Source organism: Cyprinodon variegatus, unplaced genomic scaffold, assembly GCF_000732505.1.
Source record: "Cyprinodon variegatus isolate N-32 unplaced genomic scaffold, C_variegatus-1.0 Scaffold8, whole genome shotgun sequence".
Classification (NCBI taxonomy): Eukaryota; Metazoa; Chordata; class Actinopteri; order Cyprinodontiformes; family Cyprinodontidae; genus Cyprinodon; species Cyprinodon variegatus.
Window position 1 is genome coordinate 830649 of NW_015150461.1, and position 13999 is coordinate 844647.

Genomic DNA, 13999 nt, shown 5'->3' on the forward strand with positions numbered 1-13999 from the left:
CCTTATAGTCGTGAAAATACGGTATAGCAAAACTAAAAAGCTCCTCAAAAGCATTATTAAAGCTTAAGTCTGCTGAGATTAAAAGTTAAACGGTCGCGTAATAGACTTTAAAGAAATGTTAGACTAAACACTGTGAGGGTGGATGCTTGGTGTATATAATCCTATTCTACCATGATCAAATGTTCTTTTTATTTTGAGCCAAAATAGAATTTCAGCACTGGGTGGAATTAACAAACATAAACAGATTAATCAATGATCAATTCATTATGTCATTTATACTCAAACTGTAGAGTAGAATAGCACTGCAATTACTTTTATAGTATTAATATAGATGTTTACTCCTGTCTATAAGCTTTAGCTTATGCTTCAGTGAACACCTGCCTTCACACTATATTCACTGTTACAGTCATATTGCTCTCACATGTTTTTTTGCATTATTTCACACTTAAGCTTTTTTTTTTTTTTTTACCATTTCTACAATACTGAAAGATGCTAACTTGCTAGCCATTAGTTGCTTCCTTGTGTACCCCATGAGCACATGCGCAGTGTCATACCTTAGCTGTTACTGTAAATATACACAAGGGGCTTTTGTTACTAACAGAATATGCCAGCAGGACACAGTAATCATTCAGAAAAATCTGAATATGCAACTACAGTGAATTACCTGCATATAAATTTGAAAAACAAATTAAAAAGAGCATAACTATATAACTTTAAAGGATCAAGAAGATATCATTATATGACGGTATCAGTCAGAAGAAGAAAAAATCTTTAGCATTACATTTTTACATAGCATGGGAAAGACAGTCACTCATTATCTAATAAAAAAATAGCAAAAAACACTTTAGGACCAGGAGGTTTCACTGAAATCATTAAACAACTACTTAGTGACGCTGCCAGGAGGCCATCAGCAACACTGAATAAAATGTGTGACAAATACACGTCCAGATCAAGGAAGTAGTTCTTCCAAAGTAAACACCCCGGCCTGGCTTCAGGCTCCCAGCACTTTTGTTTCCTACAGTCTGATGAAACCAAACATTAAACTTTGACCCACAATTTCCCCAAACCAATTTCGAAAAACAAGAATGTCATTATTAAGCACCAGATCATTTGGATAAAAAAGCCATGGGTATCTACTAGGGCTAAAATAATCGGTTAACAAAAAATGTTTATCTTTAGCTGCTGCTTAGAGCTGAGCTGAAGACAAAGAGAGCTTTGAATGATAGTGAATCGCAAAGAGATGCTCTATACTTCAAATAAAAACAAAACAAGAATGCCTTCTTAGGAAGACAATGTAGGTTTTGGAATAGCTAGGGTTAGTTTAAATTATAATTTTTTAGATAACAAGGTTTAAACAGGATTGCATTGACTGGAGAGCTACTTACTCTTTGCCAGCCAACCATTACCTGTTTATGTTTCACTATTTTTAGTACAGCAGAAAAGATCTGGAGCTTTCACAGCACTGAAGACGGTACTCTGAGAACTTAAGGTTTTTTGGTAAACTTTAACTTGTTACTTGTAACAACAATGAAGCAAAATCTACTTGAATAACTATGTACAAGCTGGTAGGTTAAAAACGTCACAGTATTTTTCATAAACCAATCAGAGATCACAAATGAAAACATAAACAAACTTCTAGTGGAGGAAAAAGAAGCAAACATCTACATCTAACCTTTGAGCCAGAATCTTAGAAACATCGATTACTGAACTAAAGCCTTTCTAAAAAAATATTGTCAAGCTAACATAAGCACAACCGATCATGTTTAATTAATTGGAATCCATCAAATATAAATATGAAAGCTGCGTTCAAAATCCATTAATATGCAAAAGGGGGACCAAGACCCTCCTCTTATTTTTAGTTCAACACCAAGGACACAGAAACATCTGTTTTCAATTTAAAAAGAACCTATTCAGCGAGTGTTTATCCATAAGCAAGCTCTACGCCCATAACCGTCATATTTACATTGACAACATTAGCTTTGATATAAGAGCACTGGGGTAAAAACAACAAAAAAACACCAGGATTTAGTATAAGAAGCAATGCAAAGCACTTAAATAAATGTTCCAACATTGGGTGTAAAAGTTCGAACTGTAGGAAACATCTGGGATCACAATGACTGTTGGGTTAACGCCTTACAATTCTTTACAGCACTTTATGCTCAAGGGACACAAGCAAGAACTAAAAAATGCTTTAGTTTTCTCCTCAACTTCAACAAGTAATGATTATTATAGAAGATAAATTCTGCCTTGGACAAGAGAAATGTGTCTGCAGTATGTCGCCGGGTCAATAAGTCGTTAAGAGCCCTGAGTTAAATAAAATCTGGCTTTCACAGAACTCAAACTTAGGTGTAATAAAAGGCAGGCAAAAAAAAAAAAAAGCCTGGAAACTAAGGTCATATTAACTCTTTCAGTACCTTCTGTCATCTTTCCCAGGTGGAGCAAAAGTATTGATACAAAACAAGTGTCGTTTGCATAGTTTTTAAGTTATTTGCATAAAAAATATACACAGTCAAGTTGTGTAACATTTGTTATTTACTTTACATGTATTTTTACACACTGATTTAAATAATAGAATCTGATATTCTGTTGACAAAGCATGTTCCAGGTTGAGATTGCAAAAAATTGCAAAATTAACATTAATGTTAAACAAGGGATTGAAAATGGTGTTGAGAAACATATTTTCCTGAGTATTGATAAGAGTTAAAATTCTCGTATTTTGACAACCCTACTGGGCCTCTACTACAGCCGGACCAGCAACCTGAATAATACTGACAAGATAAGAATATATTTCTTATACAGAGGATACAAAACATATATTCTACCTTTCAAACAGTCCTTTGCAGCATTTATAGTGTGCATAATATTGCATAAACATATTTGCTATAAATTAAAGAGTATACAAACATTCAGCACATTTGTTTCTTAGTAAAAGACTTGCCTTTCATTTACACCTCCTTGCCCAGAAGCGTGAACTAAAACATTCACACAAAAAAGGAATTAGCCTTTTCTGTACCAGTAAACAGATTTTGATTAAAAGAGCAGGCTGAATTTGACTTTTTTTTCTTCAAACTGTTTAATCTGAGCCTATCTCACTGATAAAGAGTTGCTTCTGGTAGCAGCAGAGTTTTGATGTGGCTGTGTGGACAGTAAGAGTGAAATGTGTGACAATCCAGCCTTGTGTCAATCAAAGAGCGACAGGCAGATCTCAGGGGAGTCAGTGGGGACACCAATCTGCGTCTCTGCCATCATAGCAGTGGGTCTGCTAGCAAGATGCTCCAATATTATCTGTACTTGTGAATCGCTCTCCTTCCAAGACTGTGTGTGAGGCAAAGTGGATCCAATAACGTAACACATATAAGCCATCTGAACTGTTTCTACCATCGGATCTTTAAAAGAGTAGGAACAGGAACAAAAGCTGCATCTTCAGCCTGGTTATGTTTTCATACAAATAAATATTCTATCATAAGAACCACAAGTGTTAGTTAATTCAAAGAGAGAATTTGGTAATGCTGTCAACATGCGTCAGTTAATTTATATCTATTCATGTCTATACTTAGAGTAACTTTCCCCGTCTCAGATGTCATGGCTTAAGACATGGTGGTCAAATTTTATTCATCATGCTGATAGACAGTTGATAGGCATCAGGGGGTCTGTACAAGCAAAAGCAAGTTTGAGTCCCTTTAGTGTCCCACAACCTGCGATTAACGGCTGATCCCGCCTGATTAAAACATGGCAGCTGTAGTGAACATAGAGGGAAAATCTAAACACAACCTCTGTGCTCGACCTGACCTCAAAGAAAAAAAAAACTTTCACATCATTAAATTTGAAGGCGTAATATATAGAAATAGAAAATACAAGGTTGATGTTTTTCATTACAGACAGCAGTTTAGGTCTGAAGGAGTGGCAGGTTTTTAGGGGCTTGGAGGTTCAGTTTTGCAGAAGGAGAACTAAAACAAGATCTCTGCTTCACTTTAAGCAGTTTAACATTTGTAACCTTCCAAAGGAGTCTTGTTGACCACAATCAAAAAAAAACAGAATAAAATATAAAAATCACAAACTGACCTCTCTTGCTAGTAGAAATCCAATAAAACAAAATGAGTTCAAATATTGATAAACTTATATATTCTTATACTAATAAATTGTCATTCTCTCATTTTTCAGTTGTTTAATCTGAGTCTTATAAGAGAGTCAAGTCAAATTATTTAAATTAGTAGGAATAGTATAAATTTTTTAAATGAAGTAATTCGCTCCAATGCCCAAGACTAAAACTTAGAAATAAAAAATCTGAACTAGCACCCTTGTAATGCTTCCCACATACATGTATATTTGTTTGCTAGTCTACTTGGAAGTCCAAAAAAATAAAAAATAAGAAAGAAACATCACTTTCTTGAATTTTAAACTTCCCTGTAGATATTAGGGGTCCCTGCTGTGTGCCAGTGTTGCTAGAGCTAGGTTTCAGATTCATCATTATCACAATATTATCTTTTAACTGTCTAGAATTAACAGAACAGATGTACCTTTAATGTGATCTCAATGGATGAATTCCTGCAAAGTGTTAGCTAAACACCTGTTTTTTGTAGAAGCAAAAGGTTCACAAGGCAGGGATGTGGATGGGCCGATCAATTAGGGATGCAAACAAATGAAGATTTAATTATTGATGCGCTTCTTGGCTTTTCATTCAATTCAGCGTACTAAAAAAGAAAATGAACCCACCTTTCGACAGAGGGCCATATTGATACAACAGAAGAATATTTTTGTAAGAAAACAGCCACTTACCAAATGAATAATTAGTAGATCAATCAGATCAACCCAATTTATATTAACTTAATAATTTAGTAAAATCATTAAAAAACTAAAAAGAAGGTGATTCAATGAAAATCAGCAGATGCCAAGAAGGAAATCTTTGATGACAAAACACTGCTGCTGACATAAAAAAAAAAACATACATTTTATTTTTCCCTAGTAGCAGAGGACAGTTCATTATGAGGGATCTGTGTTTGCTTTGAACCCAAAGCAGAAAGACATCAATTATTTGTTTGTTCGTCACAAATTGAATCCTTATTGCATTACTATCACGAATCAGCTATACTTTCCGTCAATAATGGCTAGTTTGAGGTGTTACACGCGGGTTGATGGGTAGAACAGGACTGTTTAGAAACATCTATAGGTAAACATGGTCTGCATATCTGCAAAGTCAAATATCCCCAATTTACTTTTGTATGTTTAAACTAGTGGTGATCACCTCACAACAACAGTATGATGGTTAACAGATGAGGGTGCAGCTGGGGGATACAACTCCAGTCTTCAAGGGATGGTGCCCTGCATCTTTCAGATCTTTTGCAGCTCCAACATGGCTGAATCACTTGATTCAGCTGTGCTGAAGCACAGAAAGATCCAAGCAGTACAGGGTCACAGCCATGAAGGGCTCTGGAGTGATTTTCACTGGATGCTTCAAGCAGCAGATCACTGGAAGCCAACACCTTTACAACTTAGCTGATGAGCCTCTTCATATGTTGAATTCAAATCAAAAGCTGAATCACTGTCTCTGTCTAATGACTCAGTTAGCTTAGTCAAGAACCCCTAAAAGCTCTATCCACTTCTGACACCAATGTATTGATTTAAGCAACCCCAGGGGGTTTACCAATCTTTTAATAAGTAACACAAACGGAAGCGCAGCTTTTACTCCCTATAATGTAATCTAGAGGACAGCAATCTGTTCAAGGTTACGCATTCCAAAAAAATAAAAAGCAGAAAAACACAGAAATGGCGTATGTTTTCATGCACTGGGCTGAGATTCTCATGCTAGTTTTAAAGCAAATAACTGCAGTCTTTGGGCATTGACACAAAATGTTTCAAATGACCAAACTATGCTTCAAAACAATAATTAAACTCTTCTACTGCTGCAGCATATATTGATTAGTTATGAATCAAAACAAAAAAAAAAGCCTATTAAATGGACTCGCTTAATGGAAATAGGACTTTTGTTGTGTCAAAGTGGTATCAAAGTTATATGTGGATCACAATTAGGGCTGAACTATTATTTTTAACCAATATTCCGTTGCAAATAAAATTTTAATTTTCCTTTACACTAAGCCAAGGAATGTAGATTTTTCACTCCAGGGTTTCAGTTATTTCATGACCTTGAAAGCCACCGTTGCAGGACTTTACTGTTACCTTTGCTTCCATAATGCCACTAAACTGCAGAGATCTGCATGTTAGCTGGAATTTTCTTTTTCCTTCTTGTGACAGCAAACCCACTCTAAACATATTACTGCCACCTGAAGGGCTGGAGTGAGAAAACATTAGTCTTAGTGTTAACTGTAAAGGCCAATTTATGCTTCTGACGCAGAGCCTCTGCACACATCAAATCTGTATCTGTGCCTCGCCGCGCACCTCAAAAAAATCCTGACTACGCGTCGGACGGTCGCAAACCCGTGCAGACCTCAAGCAGAAGTGCACAGACAAAAAGCAGCTCTGATTGGTACTCGGTAAAAGCCATTTTTAAAAACCGAGGAACAACTACAATGGCAACTCCATCAACAGAACCCGTTCTTCTTCCATGTCTAGCAACTCTAGATCCATCTCGGTGAGATATTGCAGACGCGCTATTGTTGTTTTGGAAGATAAACACTTCCGCCGCAGCAGTTCTCGTGACCATCCGCCGAAGTTCTCGAATAGGCACCCCCTTGCGCTTTGGGGGGAAACTGCTGTGCGTCCATAGAAATTCCAGACCGACGGCGCAGAAGCATACCAGCAAAACTGGTTTGCGAAGTTAGAGAAGTATAATCTACCCTTGGCAGAATTAAGTGCCTATTTAATTTGAACATTATTTTTGTTAAATTATGATTATATTGCAAATGCAATGAATTGCCTGGCCCTACTTACAATTACCTATTATTTAAGGAATTAAGATCAGGAAGATTTCTGTGTTGTAATATAAGACTGCAAGATGTTTCTGACTGGTAGTGTGCAGCAACAGCTGAAGGAGGGGTTATGCTGCATTATTTTTCAAACGGGGGAAAACCTGTCCTCTGTAATACAAATAGAAGGATTATACGACAAAAATGATAGGAAGGATAGTTTTAAAATCCTTAAAGCCACAGCTGCCTAGCCCTGACACTGGAAGGTATGGCTAATGGTTAGTAAAGAATGAAATATCAAAGTCATCTTCTCAGAATGAATCCCATCCATGTTACGGTTAGTTTCATTTCCTAAATCCTGACATTTCATTCACACTACATTTAAACATCTTAATGTTAGATATTATTCCAAGTCACTTTTATTTCCAGGGTTAACTGAAGCCTGCATTAATAATCAAAGTCACAGTCATCTTACATTTTGTTTGTTTTAATTAAGCCTGCAGAGCATCTTTGAACTCCAATATTTTACTGAGAAACGTGCAGAAATGGGGATCATTATTACGTAATCCTATAGACCAACTCAACATTATCTTTCATTTACTGGGCTGGATGAGGCAACTGTGGTTCATTAAAATTATATCTGGAAAATAACCTCAAATGAAATGCTATATATCTAACGACTGCTGTGTTAGTCTTGGCAGGCCATCAACACAGAGCTTTAAAACCATGGGGGTGGGGGGGTTCAGCCAGTGCACCTGTAGCACACCCCACACTCGCTTACTACTGATGATGTCACCTCTACTGACAGGTGGCAGGCGGAAAGACTAACCCACACCTCCAGCCAGGCCACATAGTGTAACTTATCTAGAAGATCATAAAGGCAGACCAGTTAGTGAGTTCCTATAGTATCCTGGCAACTTAAAAAAAAATTAAAAAGCAAATTAAGTGTCTTTTTTATGCTACATGCACACCTAAAGCAGTAGAGACAGCAGGAGCAGCTGGTTTACATGCAAAGTCAATGGTTGACGCGCATCAAGGCGCAGCAAAACGTCCCACATCGCGTTTTGAAGCAGGGTGTCGTGGGCTTCGGAGCATCTGACACACGGCACACGCTGCAAACGTAGCTGCTGCTGGAACTGGAAAAATTTTACTTTTGCTGCTCGACCTGCCACATCAACCAATCAGAGAAGCTGATCTGGGAGCTGGCAGGGAGAGAGACACATCGCTGCTGATGCAGAGCGCTATGATCATTCCTCTGAAACAGTTTATTAACGACTAAATGAACTTTAAATGACGAAATCTGCCGGCAAAACATGTTCACTTTTATTATCCTGGTGCCAGCAGTTTGTATTACGTACATAAAAATCACCTTCCAGCCGCCAATGCTAACCGCGAAGAGACGACCGGGCCTTAGGCAGCTGTTGAATTGGATTCCTACTGACAGAGCACCGCTGGTATATGGGGGTCTCAGCAGCTCCGACAGAGAAATAATATTTGAAGGCAGGATGGTAATCTGGATGAACTGACTGCACAGATTAAGTTTTCGGGTGGACTTTCTCACTGAAAAACATATTAAAACTACTTTTCACCCAATGATCACAGCAAATATAGCTGTCATTGTTACAGGCAAAGAAAGGATAGGGTAGCTCCGACCAACGCGCACCAGACCCACTTTTTGCACCGCGCAGCTAGACCAGCAAAGATGCTTCAGCCGCGCATCAGAACTAAACAAGTACAAGCATAAAAAAAGAAGCAGCACACGCATTTTTGCAGCTCTTGCTGCTTGCAGTGTGAACGTAGCATTAGTATTGCTGAGGGTAATAAAAATATAGATCTTTGTGTTAGGCGATCCAAGCACCTCAGGAAGCAGAGACAATGATGTCATTTTATTTGGATGGCTGCCATTAGAAAAGAAAGACTGAATTTATAACAGAGCTAAAACTGCAGAGGTTAAGCTGCCATAAGAGAACCTTCATTTGATCGCTCCATGTTTACATCAAAATTAAAGAGTGAGAATATTTGATTGTTCCACATCAACTCACAGTCTTTGCTGTACAATATGAAGCAGCAGAATTTAGTAATAAGAAGAGTAAAAAAAGTTCACCCTACCAACTTATTCGAGTGTTAAAATGCATTTAACATTTGCTGTACGTCTACAGCAAATGATCACCTCAGTTATAAAAAATCTTGGTGATGAACTGATATGGTACTACGGTTATTTTCCTCAGGCCAATATCTCGCTAGTGACATCACATCTTTTTTTTTTTTTTTGATACAATAGAAAAGCCAGAAAGATATGATATGAGAAAAAAATGACATGCCAATTAAAAAAAATTATCAATCATATGGGCTTTCTTAAAAAACAAAACTGGTCCATTATGCAAGGACAGGCCCTGGAGAAAGGAGACTAGGGTGAGATTAGCCATTAGCTGCTGAACACAAACGCTGCACACACGGTGGAGGCTCAAGCGAGTTCCAGCGTTAATCTGCATCGTAATGTTCACAAGCCCAAATGAGGCCAGGACACCCAGCCCTATTGGATTAATACATACAGACCTTCTTAAACAGAGATTACAGGTTCTAATGAAGCACATTTACCCAAATCACTGTCAAACTGCTGGGTGATACGATACTGACAAGAAGAACCTTTCTATTCTAAACATGCTGGCTAGAGGCCTATTTTTCTACCCATAATAACCATTTTATCGAGTCCTACTGCTTTTGATACTACGCAGTACTCCTCTACTTACACTCCTCTTTGTAGCTGAGGGTTTCCATGACTAGTTAAGCTGAATTGTGATCCAAATACTTAACAATACAAATCCAATTATTGAAATGTATTTCCGCTTATTGGATTTTTTTTTTTTTTCTAATTCAGAATCATTTCATTTCTATCCGAGAACAGTTTATGTCCATCTTCTACTATAAAATATGACACCTTATGACCACTGGAGTAACCACAGTATCTGGTTGACATATTTTGCCCTTTCTAACAGTTATTCAATTCTTTGGCTGTCCAAGCAGGTGAGAAACATCCTTCAGAACCAACAGATCGACAGTAGAAGCAGCAGCAGACGCCTACGTTTCATACCCAAGGTTTTTGAATATCATATGACTGAAGACTACAGAATATTGACATGGTAAGGGGTGAAAGGTGCGACTTAAAATATAATACTGACAAATACTGTATCCAAGCAATTCTTTGGGTGTTGTGATGTTGCAATTAAGGCTTTGATTCAACACACCATGTGGCTCTACGACTCGTCAAGAGGTTGCGAATTAAACCTAAATATAAAAATTCCAGAGATAGGTGGCTTACTCACTTCCTATAACCTTCTCCTTAAAAAAATTGTAAATGCGAAAAAGTAGTAAAAGATTTAAAAAAAAAAAGAGCAGTGCTGTCTTGCTGTTGTAATTTCAAACATAGAAATGGATGTCAAATCTAAAAAAAGGTTAGTATGTCTATTTTGATAAATATAAGGCCACTACCTTTGTAGGGATAAGGTGAAAAAAAGGTGTGGTCTGACCTACTGAAAGTTAGCATATGTTAAGGCACGACTTCAGACAAGTATATAAAAAAAATGGGTGTGACCATTAATGCAGGATTTAGCAGCAGATTACCATGTGTTAAATCTGGAGGTGAAATTAATTCAGACAAAAGCAGCCATACCTGCAGCTTCGAGTAACGCTTCAAGTCGAGCTTGTGTCTCTGGATCTACGGTCCTCAAATCGACTCCGTCTGTGGCACTGGACAAAAGCAGCTCTGAGGCCGTCTTCATAATGGGGTTGTCCAGGTCCTCCTGGTCCAAAATGAACGACTCCACCTAAGAGAGATTGGAAAAGGCGGGTGATTAATTCACTTTTTTTTTACTGCTTTTTACTGCTTTCATGTTAGCTTCTAAGGACATCCTGAATCCAACTTAGCAGGTACTCGTTTAAAAGGCAAACATCAGCAAGTGACTGAAAAATACAATAAATCAGCAAGGGAAATAAAGTAAATCAAAGTTTGACTTTACTGAAAACTATTGTTTACATTCTACTGTATAAAAGTAGTCCCTAAACCATCCACTAAAGTGTACCATCTATAAAAAGACCAGGCATGTGGCTCTTGTTTATTTACAGTTTATCTGAACAGGAGAAACAAAAAAGAAACAGAAAAGAGCACGGGAACAAAAGTCAAAGCAAAGGGAGTTTTATAAAAATTGGGAATAATAATCTGCACACATTGAGCTTCAGCTGAGAGTCAGCTGCCCAAATTCATACCTAAACTTTGGCACACTTTGTCAAGCTTTGCACTCTAGTTTATCCATGCACAGAAAACATCTAGTGATTAGCGTTCTAGAAATTATCTTCCAGTGGGGTTAGCTTATTATATTTTTGATTAATTGTAACTAAAACCAGATTTAAATGAGTGAATAAACAGTTTCCAATTGGTCTGGTTCATTAATCCTCAAAGATTTTAAAAATCATGATCAGCTTAGAAAGATGAGCAAATTAGTGAGGCAGGTATAAGCACCTTGTCTCAGAATAATTACTAAATATTTTAAATCATACAGAACTGCAATATAACCGATGAAGTATTCCTATGAAGCTAAATTATAAGTCAACTAACGGAAGAAAAAAAAATTAGGAGGACAATAATTGCTTTGTAAGTCCACTAAAACTAAGACAGGCTTCGTTCTTTGAGCCAATATGAGAAGTGAATCCACATTCAGTGTTAAGGAGACATTCAGTTGTGTTATAAAGCACATCAGAGCATGGGAGATGTAGTTCTGATAGGCCTTTATGATAAACAATGGATATCAGTCTCTCCCTTTTGAATGAACTACAGCTCCCAGAGAGTTGGTATCCAGAGAGCTGGAAAGGCCTAGAATGGCATCTGCTTAATCCTGGGGCTCAGATTTTAGCCACTGCCCAGAGCAGCAAGCTTCCCACTGGAGCAAAACACAAAAACAAATGTCCAATTTCTGCTCCTAATACAGAGCAAGTCAGTAAACATGGCAGAGAGGCCATGCATTTGCAACTTGATTCAACTGTCTGAATTAGGGGTGAGTGATAAAACTGATATTGTGTCTTTCCCCAATTACAATGCAGATACTAAGGCAGAAAAAAAAAAAAAAACACCATATCATATTGACAACGGTGTCAGCCGATATCCTTACTCGGCTGCCATGACTTTAGGATTTCAGACAGATAATCCTTGGGTCAAATGTTTGTAAAGTATAACAGAGGCACCTCAACAGGAACAACGTCCAAGGGTCAGTGGTGTCAAATCTCCTCACATCGCACAACAATCCACCTCTAAGCTTTGAATAGTAAACTTTGCATAGAAGTACAACAGATATCATAATAATGAGAACTTTACAGGTGAAGTAATTTAACTTTAAGCAATCCAATTGTGAGTATACATTTGTTAAATACAATCACATTTAAGTTCATGTTCTCAATAAATAAGTGATGTTATAAAATGTTGCATGCCAATTGTAGAATTTCATCTTAATGCCAAATGTCTTCCATAATCGGATTGTTTTTGTCTAGTTTATATATAGAAGAAAAATAGACCAGACATGTACATCTGGCGTCATAATAAACACACAGATGCAATCACACCTGCCTGCGTGAAAAGACGTGGAAAGTTGGACACATGAAAAACAGTATCCAAGATGTTCTAATGTGTGGCGCCACTGTTTGGTGGTCAGATTAGATTTGTAAAGACAGCTCTGCTTATTCATCAGAACCAAATGTGGGCCACTGGAGTTGTTCGGTTTCAACGTGATCATCTAAACGTGTTGGAAAAGTTCGCAGAGGTTAAGATCCCGGTTGATTTACATGATTTAGAAAGTGACGTAATTGCACCACAACTACGAAATGGCTGGCATTTAGCTGGCCCTGTGCGTCCGAGACGTGCTGGACATCTAGCATACGCTGTGGCTGGAAGGCTGCTGAGGGAATGCAAACTTGTGATGGGTGTTGCGAGACGACAGCACCGAACGAGGCCGTCGTCGCTTCCACCCGAACTAGGCCGTGGCCGCAGCCTGCGCTGCATAAATAAAACATTTCAGCCTGTTGGCATGAATAACTGCCCCAGTATTAGCAAAAACGGCGAACACCAAGCTGTTCGTAAACGTATAAGCTGTAGAGAGACACAATATCACCACTTTATTTGTTAGGTTATGTTATTTAAGCGGCCTGGGAGGGGGTGGTTGCCAACGGTTAAGCTTAAGCTAACTAGCTTAGCGTTGCTACCTCGGAAACCTCGTCTTCGTCGCTGCCGGATCCCGGACCCGAGGAGAGGACGGCCGCGGCCGCTAGTTTGAAATCCAGTCTTTCTGCGGCCGCTCCGCCAGGTTCGCCGTACAAACGCACTTTCTTCCCACTTACACCAATCCCAATGCTTCCAAGTCCGACTCCTGGTGTCGCTCCTACCCCCATCCCTGCCACTGGGGAGCGAGGAGTCACCGAGTCAATCTCGTCCTCGAAGCCGTCCGTCAGCATTGCCGTCCCGGCTACTGCATCCTGCATACTTATGTTCACCAAACGCGTGTTAACGGGCTAGTAGTTAACTTAAACGTCCGTCCAGGCGCTTTCTTGGAAGATATTTGCTTGATTTTACTTCAGGGAATCCAGAAACTCTCCCGAAGCGAGGGTTGAGGAGGTTCTCTTTCCCCCAGCCATTAACTTTCTAACAACCTAACCCGATACGCACTGTTTCTCAGAAAGACCGCCTCTGTGGAGGATCCTCTTAAGCTTATTGGCTGAGCAAGATGGACTTTTGCATCTTATTGGCCCACATTTCTGCTTGTCAAATATGAGACCGCAACGTCATGTTAGGTTTACCAATATCACGAGGCTGCTGAGGGAACATGACATGGTAGGCCAACTAAACTAGTTACTAGTTTTATTAGTTTACTCTAATTCACTTGGGAAATCTGCACATTTGGAAGAAAAATCAATAATTATACTACTTTGTACATTTTGATTAAGTTTGATTTTTATGTTACATAACGACTTTATTTTTTTTATTTCAAAGTAATATTATTGATATGAAAATATATGTTTAAAATCAGAATGTTTCCTTTATTTGGGGACTTTCTGGCAGTTTTGCAAGGCTTTTGTTGCAAAAAAAAAATTAAAATAAA

At 38.3% G+C, this 13999-nt stretch overlaps 1 protein-coding gene across 12 annotated transcripts in view; it reads right to left on the reverse strand.

Annotated features, from left to right (window-relative positions):
• The window catches only part of LOC107086243 (ankyrin repeat and KH domain-containing protein 1-like), a 42730-nt gene extending 29174 nt beyond the window's left edge, over positions 1-13556 (reverse strand). For 10 of the 12 annotated variants that reach the window (XM_015377120.1, XM_015377116.1, XM_015377108.1 and 7 more), the window contains exons 1-2: positions 13107-13556; positions 10531-10684 (exon numbers count right to left, since the gene is read on the reverse strand). In XM_015377120.1, coding sequence (XP_015232606.1) covers positions 10531-10684; positions 13107-13382 — 430 coding nt within the window. In that variant the 5' untranslated portion in view covers positions 13383-13556. The remainder of the gene's footprint in view (positions 1-10530; positions 10685-13106) is intronic. The other 2 variants (XM_015377128.1, XM_015377084.1) reach the window with 2 other exon arrangements.
• Between the last annotated feature and the right edge of the window lie 443 nt (positions 13557-13999).